Source organism: Patagioenas fasciata, chromosome 1 (assembly GCF_037038585.1).
Source record: "Patagioenas fasciata isolate bPatFas1 chromosome 1, bPatFas1.hap1, whole genome shotgun sequence".
NCBI classification, from domain to species: domain Eukaryota; kingdom Metazoa; phylum Chordata; class Aves; order Columbiformes; family Columbidae; genus Patagioenas; species Patagioenas fasciata.
In genome coordinates this window covers 10,075,331-10,093,604 of record NC_092520.1, presented here as the reverse complement: position 1 = coordinate 10,093,604, position 18,274 = coordinate 10,075,331, and the positions used below count along the sequence as shown (strand labels likewise).

At 41.5% G+C, this 18,274-nt stretch overlaps 1 protein-coding gene across 1 annotated transcript; it reads left to right on the top strand.

Moving 5' to 3' along the window:
- Positions 1-820: 820 nt before the first annotated feature.
- Positions 821-18,274, top strand: CTSC (cathepsin C). The gene is made up of 7 exons (XM_065832669.2): positions 821-1,025; positions 2,089-2,234; positions 10,352-10,518; positions 10,944-11,099; positions 12,764-12,879; positions 16,261-16,392; positions 17,127-18,274. The coding sequence occupies exons 1-7, from the start codon at positions 857-859 to the stop codon at positions 17,627-17,629; spliced, it is 1,389 nt and encodes a 462-aa protein (XP_065688741.1). The 5' UTR covers positions 821-856; the 3' UTR covers positions 17,630-18,274.

The window sequence follows — 18,274 nt, the reverse complement described above, 5'->3', positions numbered from 1 at the left end:
ACCAGGACTCCCAAGTCCTTCTCTGAAATGCTGCTTTCCAGCACGTCCGCACCTGACCTGTACTGGTGCCCGGGGTTACTCCTCCCCAGGTGCAGGACCCTACACTTGGCCTTGTTGAGTTTCATCAGGTTTTTGAGGGAACTGGGGCTGTTCAGCCTGGAGAAAAAGAAGCTGAGGGGAGACCTTATCACTGTCTGCAACAGCCTGAAAGGAGGTTTTAGCAAGGAGGGTGTTGGTCTCTTCTCCCAAGCAGCAAGTGATATGACAAGAGGAAATGGACTCAAGTTGTGCTAGGGGAGGTTAAGATTGGATACCTGGAAAAAAATATTCCTGGAAAGGGTTGTCAGGCATTGGAACAGGCTGTGCAGGGAAGTGGTGATCAGAAAAGGTTCTTAGAGACATGGTTTAGTGCTAGAGTTAGGTTATGGTTGGACTTAACGATCTTCAGGGTCTCTTCCAGCCAAAATTACTGTATGATTGTCTGCCCAGTCCTTCTTTGGGCAGGCAGGTGCCCTCAGCAGGACACCCTTGGGGACGGACACCCTCTGGGGAAGAGAACATCCTTGTGAACTGGCTGAGGACCCATCTTCTTGTCACTGCCCTCAGGAGACACCGCCGTACACAGCGGGAGGCACGTCCAACCACACACACACAGTCACAACCCGACTCTCACGCCACGACCCCGGCCCCGCTCGGACCCTCAGCGGGACAGGCGAGGAGGCCCGGCCCCTCCCGGCGCTGCGCGGCCGTCCCGGGGCGGGCCCGGGGGCGTGGGCGGAGAGGTGGCGGGGCGGGGTGGCCGCGGTGCTCGAGCCCATTTCAGCGGCGGCAGCGGCCGGCGGCGGGAACGGCGGCCATGGCTGGGTGGGGGCTGTGGGTCGCGGGGCTGGTGCTGCTGGCGGCGCTGCCCGCGGCGGTACGGGCCGACACGCCGGCCAACTGCTCCTTCGCCGATCTGCTGGGCGCCTGGGAGCTCCGCGTTTGGCGGACGGGCGGCGGCCGCCACGGCAACTGCTCCCAGGAGGGTGAGACCGCGGCGGCCCTGCCCCGTTCCTCTTCCCCGGGGTCGGCTCGGCCTCGCTGGGGGTGGTTCCCGTGAGGGAGGAGTGTGGCGAGGGCAGCGGCTGCTCCGTGCTCTGAGGCCCTGAAGCCGAAGCGGGCGGCTGGAAAGCGGTGCTTGTCTGGGCCGTAGCGGCCTCCGCACCTGCGGGTCCGACCCGTGCTGCCGGGCTTGAGGCAGAAAAGGGTTAATTGGAATTAACGTGAAGCACTCGGTTTACTCCAGCTATGGCTGATCACTGCAGGCAGCCCTGTTACTCTTGCAGTTCAGGGGTTTTTGCTTGTGTTTGGACTCAGCTAGGTCTCTTGATGAGCACCACTGGCTCATGCTGTTTCGCTTCTTCCTTCCTCACAGTTGCCTTTCCTTGTATCTCAGCCTGTCGCGAAAGTGGCTGTTCCCAGCAGCAAAGCGTGGTTGTGCTTCTGGGTGACACCAAGACAGCTCCCGGGAGGCCACCAGCTTTGGGAGCTTGCTGCCAGGCCTAGGGCCTGATGGTGTCAGGAAGAATAGAAGTACCACTTCCCTTGAGGGGGATAATATTTCTGGGGAGTTACTACTTGATCATTGTGTGTCAATATTGCTTAAAAAATAGTTGATACGTTGCATCTTAATAAATCATCTGCTTTTTGATCAAGTGAGGCTGGCGATGAAGGGTGTCAGAGCACTGGTGTGAAGGGCTGTGGGGTGACTGATACCTGGTTCCAGATGTGTTGCAGATGCAGTGACTCAGCATCTGGCTCCTGTGTACCTGTTTAGATAAGTTGATGTTTCACAGTAACAGCTGTTCAGTGCAGTTGCTAATTAAATGTGCAAATACTGTCTAGCAGTGGAAAAAATAAGCATGTAGACCCACTGACAGGTAGGTGAAGTTCCTGAAGTATTCTTGCTGGATGCCTTTTTACAGTCTGTATTCAACAAATTTTTTTTAGCGTCCTTTGGAATAAAATATATATTATAATATGCTTTATACCAATTTTTTTGATCTTTCTTACGCAATAATTGTGCAATAATGTTTGTATTTCTTACAGGGCCTGTGGAAAGAAAGGTGCTTGTGAATTTTCAGAAGTTAGATGTGGTTCAAGACAGTCTAGGCAACAATGGTTTCTTCACTTTGATTTACAATCAAGGTTTTGAACTCGTGATAAATGACTACAAGTGGTTTGCGTTTTTTAAGGTGAGTTAAGTTGGTGTGTTCTACATCACTGACTGTGGTTGAAATGACCTGTACCTTGGCTTCTTTTTAATCCATGTGTGCTACAGTAGGGCCATGGGAACACTTGGTTATCTTTAGCTCTAAGGTTTGCCTGGAGTATTAGTTACAGGATGTTTTTTAATATGAGGAAACTGTTATCAGTGGTTGGGTAGGGAGCAGAGGGAGGGAAGAGGTGTTTATATTCCACACTGAGCATTATCTGAAAAAGTTGTTACAGATGCTGCTGCTTTCCCTTCTGGACATGCTTAAAGCTTCACTAAGCTAACTTTCCCACTGACCTGGAAAATATATTTTTCAATTTTTCTTTCTGACACCTTGGGCCCAAGTGAAATAGCAAATCGTTTTTATCTTTCCTTAAAGATATTTTCAAATGCATGAAAGCTTTAGAAAGGCCATCTACTCTCTTTGGTGGAGGATTTCTAGGGTCTTTAAATTCTATTCCAGAATACTGCTTTAAAATTTAAGGAACTTTCCTGCTGCCTATAGTTGTTCTTTTGGAATAATAGTATTATCTCCAGTCCCCTCAATTTGTTCAGATCAATCTGAAAATAGTCATATAGGCAGGGGCCAGACAGAAGACACACTTGCTAAGGAATGTTCTGCTGCTGTCCTGATGAGTGGTATTGTGAATCTGGAGGGTGACTTGAATTAATTTCTCCTACTTTGCTACCTGAGAGACAGATGTTTTGTGCAGCAAGAATGCTCAGGTGGTGAGTGCAGTCTTCAGCAGGAGCATTGAACAAGTGTCTTGGTTGTTTCAGAAAGCAAGAGCTTGCGTCTGGCTTCACATGAGTCAATAGTAAACACCCAGGCCTTGTCCAAGCATCAAATCTCTGAACCTTGGCTAGCAGTAAGTAGGGTGAAGAAATGACTTTTGCTTTAAATTGTCTTTCTGGGAGCCGTTATAGATGGTTTATTTCACAGCAGCTATTTTTAAGTCAGTGTTTTCAGATGTTAAGAAAAGTGAGTGATCCATTCTTCCAGGAGAACTGTGATCCTTACTGAACAGGAATGACATACGGGGCTCTGATTTAACTGCAGCTTCTTCCCTGTTGACTGGAGCTCACTTAGGGGAAAGGACTGTATGTTGTTTCACAAGACTAATGGTGGAGTTGTTTGCATGCTCTTTGTGGGTTAACCCCTCTAGGCAGCTAGGCATTACATGGCCTCTTGCTCATTCCACCCCAGTGGGATGGGGGAGAGAATCAGAAGGGCAAAAGTGCAAAAACTCATGGGTTGAGATAATGACAGTTTAATAGGTAAGGCAAAAGCTGTGCACACAAGCAAAGCAATACAAGGAATTAATTCACCACTTTCCATTGGCTGACAGGTGTTCAGCCATCTCCAGGAAATCTGGGCTCCATCCTGTGTAACTGTTATTTAGGAAGGCAGACACTATGACTCTGAATGTCCTCCTTTTCTCCTTTCTTCAGCTTTTGTAGCTGAGCCTGAAGTCATGTTATAGAATATCCCTTTGGTCGGTTGGGGTCAGCTGGCCCAGCTGTGTTACTTCCCAACTTCTTATGCAATCCCAGCCTGCTCACTCATGGGGCAGTGTAAGAAGCAGATGAGGTCTTGATGCTGTGTAAGCACTACTCCTTCTCTGGAGACATTCAAAACCTGCCTGGACACATTCCTGTGTGATCTGCTCCAGGTGACCCTGCTTAAGCAAGTGGGTTGGACTAGATGATCTCCAGTGTCCCTTCCAGCCCCAACCATTCTGTGAATAAAATGCCCCTGTGTTACAAATGCTGATTTCATCACAAATCCAAAACATGGCACTATTTGAGTTACTATAAATAAAATTAACTGTCTGCCAAAACTAGTGCACTCATGTAACTGTAAACTTTTAAAATAAGAATGCTTTTGCTCAAGTATAAGACTGTCTTATGCAGAGGCAAAGTGTGAGAGAGAAATACCTGATTGATATTCTCACATCTGTACAAAGTAGTGACGCTACATTGCCATGATGGACACTCCTCACAGGTTCAGCAGGTGATGCAGCAAAAACTGCAGGCTGAAGTGTGCTCTAACTGGGCAGAGTTAGTGTGAAACTTCTCAGGCAGGGACACCTCAGTGGGAATGCCTGCCACAAAAGGGGCAGGAATTACAGCCTCCCTGAGGACAGGGGAGCACTGTATTGTGGTAGTATTGTCCATGAACTCAGGCTTAAGGTGTCGTCTCTAACAGGTATAATCAGCAGTTATTACTGGCCTTGGTGGGTTCGTCTGAGGAGAAATATAGTTGAACTAGTGGACTTGGGAATTCTTAAGCTGATATTTTACCCAGAAATGCAGAGTTACCTTACAAACCAGTATGGTAAGCAGTTGAAACAAATATTGATTATCAAACTGTTTTTTGAATGTGAGGAATTTAATCATAGAAGCAGTGAGTGGCCTGATCTGGAATGTAAATGGAACTGTTAGGCACCAACTTGAAGATATTTGAGAGTCACTGAAGGCTCTACTGCTGCTATCAACACCTTGTAAAATACATCCCTGGAAGATGAGCAGTTGAGTGATAAGCACTGACCTTGTGTATTCCTCTGTGCTTATGAAAATGTAAATGCATTGGTTTGCTAGAGTACTTTTAAACAGTATGCAAAAACTGTGTTATAGAATAATGTCAGCTGTAAGGAGCTTCTGGAGGTCAGCTGATCCAACTTCCTGCTGAAAGCAAAATAAGTTAAATATGCAACTGAGTAGTAACAATGCACAGTACCTTGAATTTCATGGTCATGAATGTGTCTTAGCCCTTTGTAGGCAAATGGCTTAATTGTTAGGTTTGCAGTTGCTTTTTGGAATTGAAAAACAACATGATGTTTGGCTCATTGTTCAGTAGTAGGGATTTCATCAACAAGATGTGGTTAAAGGTTTCTTTCCTTTAATATTATAGAGAGAATTAGAGCCCAATTTGCTCATAGTTTTGCTGTGGAAAACAAGATATTACCAGGATGCAAGTATAATGGCTGAGAAGCATAAGGAAATACCACAGCGCTTACTAAGTGCATTTTTTGCTGCAAACAACTAGTTGACTTTGTTAGACAACAACTTGCAATACTGTCTGCAGAACTGTTATTTCACAATTGTCAGTGGGGACCTGGGGGGAAGAAGTGGTTCCCTACAAACTGCTTGACCTTGTAACATATTTATATATGCATATCTGTTTACTTTTAATCCAGTAAATATTGCATTACATATGAAATAGAAATACAAAATACCTAATCTTGGTATAAACTAAAAATGCGGTTTCTTCTATCAAATGCAGTTATAGGCTCTTTCAGAACATATTCCTTAACTTTCTACTCTGAAGTTTCTAGGACACAAGTAATATACTCTGCTCGCTACATGCTTCAGAGATTTTTTTTGAAGGATTCTCTGTTGTTTAAAGTACTCCTGCCATTTGCACCTGAAAGTAACATAAACATAGTAGACTTCATTTGCTTGGTGTTGGTCATAACCTAGAAGCCCTTGGAGTAAAATAGAGTAAACCAGAGTGCTAATGGTTGAGGCCCTTGCTCCATGGAAATGCAGAAAAACAAAATTAATCTCTTTGAATATTGCTTAGCCCTGATTGCTAGTAAGAATGTGGAAAGTCATTAGATGAAGTCCCTTTGGAATTCATGGGAAGGAATAATTATCTTTGCTGACAATCTCTTGCTTTACAACAAGAAGGTATGGAATATGGAGTAATTGGCTATCGTTTTTACTACTTGGTAAAATTACCTAATTTTCTTCTGGACTTAATAGCTTTATTCTGGAATGATTTTTTTTTTTTTTTTTTGGTTCATGCAGCAGTTTGTGGTGATGGTTTCCAGAAGAAAGATTTCATGCTGTTGTGTTTCAGAAGAGCAAAATTGTTAGTCTCCACTTTCAAAATATTCATCTTTATATTTTGGTTGTTATAATGTAATAATGAGGCAGAAAACTCTGAAGTTGATCTCATACCATGCTTTAGAGTTCTGCTTTTCTGAAAATTGCTTACAGGTATACAGCCATAACACAAAGTCTTGCACATCTTCTTCCATAGCTGTGGATTCGGGCTTGTCAGGGAAGTCTTTGTTGCTTAAGGTCTGCTCATATATTTCAAGTTCTTTTCATGTTGCACTAAAGTTAAATTTTGTCACTAAGATCCCATCATGGTTACAGGGCAGATAAAGAAAACATCCTCATTTACCTACTATGATGCTTTAATAACTTCGTCATTCTGTTGTTGCACAGAGAGGATGGAGTTGCTGGGCTAAGTGAACAGCAGAATTTCAACCAATACTCAACTTCATGCGTTTCAATCATAGAAGTGCAACTGGTGCTAATTGAATTGCAGGGTATTTTTGCTTAAAGTTGAAGAATGAAGCTATGGGCTTGTCTAAATGGTGGCTTTATCAGAGCTACTGTAGTGTGTGGATATAGACACAGCTTGTTGGATGATGATGCATGTTTCAGTGAGGTTTTTAATAGCCTTTTGTTCCTGTGGCTTACTAAACAAACACCCACTAAAACTTTCGTAGGGCCTCACTACCTTTACAAGGTATTTGTTCTGTGAGGAAGTGACCAAAGGAGTGGATCGTGTGAGCTTATCAATGTCTTCTTTTCCTCAGTTTGCTTTAATAGTTTGAGTAAAAATGCTCTGCTTCATTTCTAACCGTCATTGTATGTAGGCTTGTCCCTTGAGGTTCGTCAAGTTAAAGGTAGCATCCTATAGCATTCTTACAAGTCATAGTTATTCTACCTGGGATTTGTTTGTAGCCCAAAAGAACTTGTTTGTTTATGGGAATGCTGTTGCTTCTTATTTAATGTGTGCTGCTGAAACATTCCTATAATGAACATGAATGTGAAGTTAGTGTCCCGACTCTTGGCAAAAGCTTGAGCATGTGCTTCTACTGGATGATATAATGATTCTGTAGGGCTATGCAAGATATAAGGACTTAAAGATTTTTTTTCTTCAAGAGATGGCAAAAGAGATGGGACAGCATAACATAAAAAGCTAGAGTGAGGCTGGAAAGAAAGTTGAGGCTAACGTATTTCAATTATTTGGTGGCTTTGTGGTATTTATTAATGTTAAGACTACTACTTTGAGGAGAGGCAGTCACATAAGATTCTCTCTGTCTGTTAAGCTAAGTGGTACTACTTGTGACTTTTGAGATGTCCTCTGGCAAAAAAAAAAAGGAAGTCTGGCATTTTTTCATATGAAAACATTACTGCTGCTTCAGCAAAAATGAAGAAATAGACTACAGGATATTCCACTACTCATATTGCTAATCTTTTCCATCTGACTTTGACATCTTTGTCACATCTTTTCCTCTGTTCCCCAACACCCCCAAATTTGGTTAAAACCAAGGACTTTGTTTCTGAAATAGGCAGCCTAGACAAGTGACAGTAGCTAACGTTTTAATTTTAGAATGTGAAAAGAAAAGATATATATATGAATGCATTTTATTCTGTGTTGCTAAAATAGAAATGTTAGAGTTGCTATTGCTGTTTGATAGTCCTGCAAATAATTTGAAAGTTAATTTCTAACTTAGTTGGGCTTACTTAACGGGCAGTGTGCAGCTGCCACCTCCCTAAAGTGTAAATCTGAAAGCATAAATCTCTGAATTGCAGAATGTTCCCTAGATGAAGGAAGATGCATCTGTAGTTGATATTTGCTTGTGTTTTATATTGGCAAGTAAGATGAAGTGGTTTGTTCTGATAATACCATCTTTGTGCAGTAGGGCATCTGCAAGTCTGAATTCTGTTCTAATTGAGAATGTGCTTTCTGTGTTAAAATGCACACATGTAAATTTGATGGCAAACAAGTGAAGTCTTTCCAGCAGGCTTAATGTATAGGATAGTACTGCCTCCTGGAGCTAGAGTTGGCTTATTACCTGAACGTTGCTTCAGTTGAGAACAGCAGGTGTAAAAGAGGATGGGAGGGCAGCCTGTTGAGGTAGCACTGCTGAATCCCTGTTAAAGTGCTGTGTCCAATAAGGTCTCTATCCTTGCTTCCCTGTTAGGGAGATTAAAAAATTAAAGAAAGCTTTAAACAATTACTTTTTACCAGGACTATAATGGTATGTGCGATTACACTATGTCATGATGACCAACACAAAGACTACTAAAAGTTCACTGTATCAAGAAGTTTATCTAGGTTCAGGTATCTAACAGCAAGTCTTGAAATTTAGGTACATGAAGCTTGTTAATGTTAGTGTTGCTTGGCTAAATTCTGGCACTAGGCAAAGTCAAATACCTCATTGCTTTTTTTTCCATGAAGAGAAGTTCCAAGTCTGTTCCATTGTTTTGGTTCAATACTCCACGCTGATGAGGATCTGCATCTGATTGCTACAGGAAGCAGGTCTCTTCCTTGAGTATTCAAGTATTCAGATTGAAGGCCTGTACTTACGAAGAATCATTGTGCATTGTCTTGTTATAATCTGTGGCAGCTTTTAGGTGGAAAACACGAATAGGTATTAATTGACACTGTCATATAGAGCCAAATAAAGCACTCTCTCAGTAATTTACTGAGATAAAGTCAGTAACTTGTTGCTTTTGGCGGTGTCTGGATTTCTAGCAATTCTCTTGTGAAGAGGGCATTTCTCAAGTCATCTCTGGACCTTACCCTTGGTATTTGGCCAAGTGTAGTTATTCCCCATGCTGCACAATCTTGCACAGTAGGATAGGAGAAATAGAGCAGGGTAATAGCTCAGCCTTCTAGTGCCCCCATGCTGCTCTGGTCAGCAAACATGCTTGCCTTGCTAGATAAGCGAGGGTGTAGATGTGATGCCTCTGCAACTTCCAGACTGGGTACAAAGCAAATGCCCATTGTTCTAAAACAGTCAGAGAATTAACATTTAATTTTATCCCTCTGATTGATAGACTTAATTATTTCACTCTGTGTTCCCTGTCAAACTCTCCCCAGAGCGCTGACATAGTCACAAATTTCCTAGTCCATTTATTTACTTTGTTTTCCATCCTGAGGCACTGGCATCACTGTAAGCCACCACCTTCTTCAGTGAAGAGACCAAGCCAGCATTTCTGTTGAAACACAGCAAAAAACCCTTGTAGCATTGTACATGTGCAACTCAAATGGGACAGGATTTAATAAAGTATTGTTGGAAACTTGTATTCCATTTAAATGTTCTGTGTGATGAAAAGAGTAGAGTTAAAGCATTTGTTGTGTGGGGTTTTCAGGCTCCTGTGTAGCATAATACAAAACAGACTTTAACCTTAAAATGTGTGGGATATTCTACTGTGAAAGAATTGCTCATCCACAAAATTTAATGCAGCTGGGCAAATGTTAGTGCTGATTGTAGTATGAAGACACATTTTACAAAATATAGATTAATTTATTAGTCCTCTTCAGTGGTAAAACAAAGACTTGTGTGGCTGAATAAGGAATTATTAGGATTTGGGATTTGAATATTTAGTAACACTCTGCTCACTACCAACTCCACATGCATTGTTCTTGATGGCTCTTTTCTTATTGTCTCATTTTGATAGTTCAGGTGAAATCGTTTCTTGATGCTTTTCCACTGCAGCTCTAACTTAAACCAATTGCAGGATGGCTCATTTTCAGTTCTGACTTCTGAAACAGAAATGCTGTAGTATAATTCTCTGAGAGGTCACTGGGTGAGAAAATTGCTGTCTTCCCTGTGTTTACTTTTCAGGCTGCCATGAGTCTTAGTTTTTCAAACTTCTGCAGCAGTCCAGGGTTAGTTTAACTAGTCAAGTATCTGGTGCAAGAAGCCACAGGGCCTTGACGAGAAGGATCGGTATTAGGTCTTCTACATTTTGCCTAGGAAGTAACTGTTGAACCCAATTAACACCTGTTAGTTGATACTAATGTTTGCTTTGTTGCTAAGACTGCAAGTCACAATGCATTTGTCTTCCTCTAGCAATTTGATAAAGATCTGTTTCTTTCATCTGCTTAATGTTTTCTTGGTGCTTCTTTATCCTGAAGTCAAACATGAAAGTGATTGGCTTGGAATGTGAGCTTGACCACTTCCTCTGAAACACAGGCAAGAAGAAGCTGGGTGGGTAGAGAGTATTGCTATGCTTACAAATGCATCAACTCAACATGTGCGTAACCTCTTCACATTACAGTACAAAAAGGAAGGCCAGAACGTAACCAGCTACTGTAATGAGACTCTACCAGGATGGGTACATGATGTACTTGGCCGCAATTGGGCTTGTTTCAGTGGACGCAAGATTTCTTCATCTCCCTCAGATGTTCACAAAAATGAGCTGCCTCTCCAGAAGCCCAGAGGAAGGTAAGGAACAAATAGTGACCTTTTACTGAAGCAAACCATTTGTTAACTGTGCTTCAGATTTCATCTAAAACCCTATGGACCAGTTCTGTGACTGAGGGCAAAGTCAATACCAGTGATAACACTGGGAATAAGCCTGAATGCACAAAAACAGGATGATGTGCCAGTTGAATCACACAGATGCTCCCTCAGTCTGTGGTAAAGGCCAATTACAAAACTGGCATGTCTAAAGGTGGTGATATCCTTTTAGTTAGTCTGCTTCAAATCTGAGTAACCTTGCCTTGATCCAATAATTGTATGTTTCTTTGTCAGTACCTACCAGAAGACTGTTCCAGAGTTAGTTTCTCCCATTTTCAGTATAGAGAACACTTTTACTTTTCAATTCCTGTCCTTTTCTTACTGTTTTGTTTGGTTGCTTTTGTTTACAGTCTTTCAAGCAGACGTTATGTGCACAACTTCGACTTTATAAATGCTATCAATGCTCACCAGAAGTCCTGGAAGGCAACAATATACAAGGAGTATGAGAACTTTTCCCTGGAAGAACTAACTAGAAGATCTGGGGGTCTCTATTCCAGAGTTCCAAGGTACTGAGGTCTTCTGTTTTGCTGTAAACCCCACTGATTCAAAGAATCTGCTTGGATTTGTCCTGGCTCTTCCTAGCTGTGTTTTGGCTGGTAGTTCAGATGTTTAATCAAGTTTCCAGGCCTTCCATCTCACTTTCATTGCATGCCAATGTATTTCTTCGTTTGAATTATTATTCTGACCATCTGTTGTCTCAAGCAGTTGAGACAAATAGGATCATCTACCTGTTAATCTTGCCCAGTAAATCACTGCTAAATTCATATGTGCAGAGAAGTAGTTGGACAGTCTCAGTTGTCATCTCACTCTCCTGTCTACCCATCAACTGCTTGCCTTAGTCATGAGCTTTTTCTTGACTGTCTTCCTGGTTCTGCTATTTCATAATTGCAATTAAAAACAACAGTGAACCACATAGAATCATAGAATCATTTTGGTTGGAAAAGACCCTTAATACCAGAATGTTGTTTATGTGTTGTGTTACATTAACAGTTGGACTCTATGATCTTAAACATGAATAATAAAGATTTTCTGAGGGAATTCCCTGATTACTTTGATAATTTGCCATGTCTGCAACCAGGAGTAGAATGAAGCAGCATGTAATAGCCCTGAGAGTGCCTTCAGGGTCCTGCAGAGCACGTAGCAGAGAAATGGTAATGGGATGGACGTGTGGTCCGCTATGTTAGTTTGAGGACGAGAGTTCTTTGATATGAAGTTTCCCTCTTAACAGATGTCTTACCTTCTTTGTATTTTTTTTCTACTCTGATAGTACTGTGGATAGGAATGCCACATACTTTCCCAAACCATAAAAATTATTGTTTGTAGAAGAAGATCATGCAATGCAATAAAAATTCTGATTTGTATGAGTATTGTGCAGATTATCATGGTTTTACCCTATAGACAGAATTGTATAATCATATGGTCTTAAATGCAGTAACCTGTTGGGAAGCTCTATTGCACCATGCAGTGCCGTGACACTTTGGCCTTCTTGTGCTTTCAGAACAGGTTCCAGTGTCTGGTGTTTGTGAATGGCACTTGGTGTGTGACTTATGAGACAAGTATCAGGTTATGTGAAAGCTGAACACACAAAACCTGGCTTACTGATACATGATCATCACTTGACTGCAAGTGGTAGATGAGGACAAGTAACATTCAATACTATTTCAATAGTCACAGTAAAAACTTGCTCCAGGGAAGTCTCCCGGGCAAGTGGTACTGCAGTTATTGAAACGTCTGTTGTGAGCTGTGTCTGCAATTAAACAGTCTGTAGTTGCTGTCAGTGCGTGCTGCCAAGGCAAGGTGCCTTCTGCAGTCAAATATTCTGCATACCTTGTGATGGCAGAGACATAAAATAGCAATTGTAGAACTGCATTACTACAGTCATTGAGGGTTACTTCATCACTTTGGATTGGTTCAAAAGTATTTGACCTCACCGGATTGTGGATACTTTGTAATATAGGTCACTCAGGGAGGGATTTGAGTATGTCTTGCATCCTGCTGAAACTCATCTCTTGAGATTGGCACCCACTCAGCTTAAATGGAGACTATTTCAAACTACTTAGTATGAAGTGCGTACAACTAGTAGAAGCCAGAAGATGACAACTGAGAGTTACATGATTGTTTTCTTGCCTGGAGTGTGGTATGTTACTCAGAAATATTTCCTTCTCTTTAGACCGAAGCCTGCACCTCTAACAGCCGAGTTACTAAAAAAAGTTTCAGGATTACCAGATTCCTGGGACTGGAGAAATGTGAATGGTGTCAATTATGTCAGCCCTACTCGGAATCAAGGTAAAAAGAAATAATCAAAACTCTGAATTGCTCTAGAGTTCTTTTGATGGACTTCGTAATTTACTGTTAACAACAAGATTTTTGTCTGGTGTCTTGTAGCTGACAGATAGTACCTTTGCTATGAATAACCTGCAGAAACTGGGTGGAGCCCTGGTTGACAACACTGTGACAAAATAGGTGGTGGTGCTGTCTTATTCAAACAACAGTGTCTCTTGCCTGGAGTTCAAGCCAGTTACCACAGTGCCCTGCATAAAGACAGCTGTCAAGTTTTGTCCAAACAGTCTCAGTCATAGTTTTCTGCATGCTGACAGAACTGATGTACCTTTAATTATTTCCCTAAGTCCTGCTGATGGCAAATTACCATGCAGCTTTAATGAATAAAACCATGAAAATTGTTTATACGACCTCCAAATCTTATCCTCCAAATCTTATCACCCTGATAGCCATTTAGGTAACTCCTAAAGTTATTTGCAAGAGGAGGAGTTAGTCACTATGAAACTTGTGGACACTGATAATAGTTTTTACATGTATATTTTTTTCTTTAACCCTGTGGTAGTGTCTTTAGCTCAAAATAGACTTAAAAGTATACCATTCTGGTATATATTTATTCTATGGGGAGTGCTTTTATAGCACTGTGGCTGAAGATACCTGAATTGGATGTTTACATACTGGAGGCCTGGAGTGGACTCAGTTAACATGTCCCTTCCCTGCTCCATCGTTTCCAAACAGACTTGCATCTGCTGAGAGTTATCTGGTTGCAACTTTGAGGGGAAGGGAACATAATATTGACAAGGTGAGGAGGGGATGACTTAAATCACTGGTCCCTCATTTACATTCTTCTGCCTGATTCTGCCAGCCGGATTCCAGGTAGCAGAAGTAGCATAGGAAGGCTTGTGGGAGTTTCAGTTCAGACTTTACCCATGGTGTCACTGAAAGATGGCAACAGGAAACCATACAATCCTATGTAGGTTCAAGTCCTGTACTTTGTCCTGGTGTGAAGAGCCCAAGGGCTCTTTTGCTGTCTAAGCAGTTGAACACTTGATCACAAACTTACCTTTTCTCCATTGTGTTGCCTCAGAGTTTCTCTAAATGAGAACTAGGCTGTTGCTTCCAATAATAAAGCTGCCTACACTTTTCCTGTAATCTGAGAATCCATGCTGAGTATGTTAAATATCTGTGGAACATGCGTTATGCTGTATTAAATAGCTTTCAGGCTTTAAAAAGGAAAAAAAGAAAGGGAAAAAACAAACAAAAAAAAACACTTCTAGAAGATGACCTTTTGCAAAATAGTGCTGACACACAAAATAAGTCTTACTGATGATAGCTGGTATGATTTTTTTCTGAGGCACTGCATATCAGTGCTTCATTAAAATGATGGTATTAGAAAGTCTTAGTTGTATATCATTAAGATTATCATATGACTAATTAGAAAAGTCCATGGATGAGAAGTTTGCAAGCAGTAAGATGCAAAGTGTCTGGCACATGTAGAGTGAATTGTATGAATTACAAGATTATGGATTCCCAGATCTCACATGCTTCTGGAGTCACTGCTCTTTACATAAGGAGAAAAAAAAATAAGTTATCTGAAGTGGAGAAGAATTAAAATGGAAGTGTGCATTCTCTGTGAAATACCATGAGGAATGACAGGCTTCATGCAGTTGTATTTGTCTTGAACTGTAATACTGCCAGCATGTAAGCATCCCTGCCAGCATTTGCTGTAGTCAAGAAAGTGAAGATTGAGTTCTCAGGTTGTTTATAGAGCATCTTTGTGTCTTTGAGCCAAGAGATGTGTTGTCTTTGAAGACAGATGTGTCATTGCTTGTTATCAACTTTACAATAGGGAGAAGAGGGGAACCTACAGATTTCAGACTCTGAACTGCCTTAGGGCATGGTTCCAATTTCTTACTGACTTCTTTCTGCAAGCTTTTTAAACAGATCAAAGTAGATGAAAAGCTTGGTCAGCTGATTCTTCACTAGGTGTGCTGTGTCTCCTGCTCACTCCTCCTAATGTAACGGCCTTTGCAGTAGAGTGAGTGGAATTTGATGTGGCTGAAGCTTTGACTCTGGAAGAGAATTTGTGGAAAGTTTCAGAAAAGTAACAACTATTCTTGCAGCTGTGTTGGCTCTTAGCTGATATAGTGTGGTTGTTATGCCGTGGACCTCACAAATACCACTGTAGTAGCAGGAAAGAAGTTTAGCAACCACCACAGGAGGCTTCAGACTGAAATGGTTGTGTTAATTATATTTTTTAATGTTTTTGCACATAAAATGCAACAAAGTGTTCTGCAGCGTGGCCTGTCTTGGATGCTGTGACAGTACAATGAGTGGGAGGCACCTTTCACTGCTTGTTTTCCCTGCTGGGTAAAGAGCGTTCATGTTCAGGCTGATTTTTGTCCCTTCTCTTCAGAGATACGTCTGAGTGAAGGTGCAATTTCACAAAGTCTTGGTTTTGTAATAGCTTTTATACACCTACACAGTTCAGAAGAAAGTATTTTGTTTTGTTTCTTAAGCCTCCCTCATTTTCATAGCTCTGCAATATTTGGCTTTCCTACTGTCAGGAAACAAAAAGAAATTGCGCACCAGAGTGACAATCAGTAGATAAAATAGGACCTCATGCAAGTAATTGTCCTTCCCTGTGATGCTTGTCATTCTGCTTCCAAAGGTTTTTAATGTGTCACAGGAAGCTCCAAGAGAGTGAAGAGGCCTAAAACTAGAAGCAGTGCTAAATTTTGATGCAAAAGTAAGGAGACTTATCTTTCTGCCAGGAAACAGGAGGGAAATTAAGGTGCCTCTGAAAAAACAGCCTACAATTACATGCCCTTGAGAAGTAAGGGGAGCTGGGATTAATCCACTATATGAAACCTGTTATTTATAACACTAGACTCTCCAAAGTCACATATTTTAGTGGAAATTCCAGAATTAATCTGTTGGTGAGTTGAAATAGCCTGGAACAATATTGTCATCATTCACTTAAAATAGTTCATTGCCCCTTAGCACATGTACTCCATAAAGGGTTATAGTCTGAGGCAGCAGGTTATCAGCCTTCTCAGCCCTGGTAATGTGGTCCCTGTAGGTTCATTCTGAAGGAATAGCTTAGCTCTTAAATGATACTACTGGAGAACACTGAAGAGCAATATATTGTCTCTTATTCTTGACTAAGTTCAGTGTTCCTTCAGAAGTTGTTAGAACTGTTTTTTGGATTGCATGTTTAAAAATCAAATGTATATTTAAAGTTCTTGTTCTATCAGTGTTTAACTTCTAATCACTGTCTGATAGATTTTGACTATTTTTGGTGTTCTTTGGCAGTAGTTGTACATGCAGGTGACTTACCATGTGTATACATTGACTGCTTTTTGTGGTTACTTTTTCTCCTCTCCTAAGGCTCATGTGGCAGCTGTTATGCATTTTCCTCCATGGGCATGCTGGAAGCAAGAATACGTATCCTCACAAACAACACTCAGAAACCAATCTTTAGTCCCCAGCAGGTTGTGTCTTGCAGCGAGTATTCTCAGGGTAAGTACACTGGTGTATACAAACATAAGTTTCACTAATGATCATGTGGCAGAAGGAAACTGTATGTTAAAAACTTCCATGCCTTCCACATCACCTACCGTTTAGCTTCTTCATCTTTATAGTACTTCTTTTTTTGTAAGATTGGAGAAAATATTCCAGAGTTGCCAGCCCACCATACTGCAGAGTTCAGATTGAACCAGTAGTAGGTGGCTTGATGCTCAAGATGTTGTTGGATTTTAGTTAGATCCACCCAGGAGATGTGGAATATCTAAGGGATAGGGCAAAAAATAAAGCTAAATTGCAATGCATATAGAAAGTGTGGGACTAAATATCCTCTTAAAAGCATATTCAGAGGGAGGAGGTGCAACTGGGGAGAGGGAGATGAGCAAAAACAGCCATTAAAGCTTTCTACTAGGACAGTACCCACGTTAGAACAGGTCTTTTTACTGCACATAACTAATTGTTTTTCCTGATTGGAAGTATCAGGAGCAATTAGATGAGAAGGTGGTTCATGCATTAGTGTTCCCAGTATAGCTCCCACCAATGTAATTTTTGTCTTGTGTGTTTCAGAAAGCTCACTATAGCTAACTGGAAATATTAGTGTTGTCTGGGTCCCTGCAGTTGGTGTTTAACACTGTATCTGGAAGTATTCCAGAAGATTTGAGTGGGAAAGTCTCCCACCTCAGATAACTCTCCAAAGGAATAAATAGATGGTTGTGGTTTTTTTTGTTTAGGTTGCGATGGTGGCTTCCCATACCTCATTGCTGGAAAGTACGTCCAAGACTTTGGTGTGGTGGAAGAAGACTGCTTCCCTTACACAGGCCAAGATTCTCCATGCTTGTTCAAGCGCAGCTGTTACCACTACTACACTTCTGAGTACCACTATGTTGGTGGTTTCTATGGAGGCTGCAATGAAGCCCTGATGAAACTTGAGCTTGTTATGCATGGGCCAATGGCTGTTGCCTTTGAGGTTTATAATGATTTCTTTCATTATAAAGAGGGGATCTACCATCACACCGGGCTGCGGGATGACTTCAATCCTTTTGAATTGACTAATCATGCTGTTTTGCTGGTGGGCTATGGTACAGACCCACAAAGTGGTGAGAAGTTCTGGATTGTGAAGAACAGCTGGGGCATCTTCTGGGGAGAAAATGGTTACTTCCGAATCCGCCGAGGCACTGATGAATGTGCAATTGAAAGTATTGCAGTGTCTGCAACTCCTATTGCAAAATTATAAGTGCAGAGGTCTTCATCCATCCAGTGCCTTGTCCCCAGCCATAAAAACATACTGTTTTTTAGAAACTGCAGGTAAATTTTTTCCCCAGCTTGTGCAGGGGAGCTTTAATGAAATTTTCCAGAAGAGAGCAGTTTCCCTAGGTGAGAGGTTGAAGACTGTTAGCCCTGCTCTGTGCAATGAAAGCTTCCTCTCAAGTCTGACAGTAGATCACTGAGAATGCAATGGCAGTTTTGGTAATCATGGTGATAGTTATTCATCACTGGAATAACTTCAGTCACCAGTTGATTTTATTTTGTTTGTGGACCATCATGAACTTCAGATCTCAGAGGGAAGCATCTGCTTTGATAATCTGTAACTATGAAAGGACACTGTAGTGCCTTACTTCTCAGAAATCAGGAAGTCACTGCAATTTAGAACATAACTGGCTTTTGGGAGGGGAATAGGCAATCACACTGATTAAAAGGAAATTTTAAAGCTTTAACTGTCCTGCAAAAACTGCATGTCAAACACTCAGGACAATAAAAATCAATTTTACATTTCAGGCTGTTATTAAATGTTGCAATTTTGGATTTTATTGCTGCGCGTTGCAGTTGATCATCTCAGTTCAATAAAAATTACCATGCTCCTATCGGAGTTTGTACTTGT

What these genes read in the sequence shown, in the direction of transcription:
- CTSC (XM_065832669.2), top strand. Translation starts at nt 857, where the DNA reads ATGGCTGGGTGGGGGCTGTGGGTCGCGGGGCTGGTGCTGCTGGCGGCG. An exon ending in AGTGGTTTGCGTTTTTTAAG is followed by an intron (nt 2,235 to 10,351) that starts GTGAGTTAAGTT and finishes TTCACATTACAG; the next exon opens with TACAAAAAGGAAGGCCAGAA. An exon ending in CTCTATTCCAGAGTTCCAAG is followed by an intron (nt 11,100 to 12,763) that starts GTACTGAGGTCT and finishes CCTTCTCTTTAG; the next exon opens with ACCGAAGCCTGCACCTCTAA.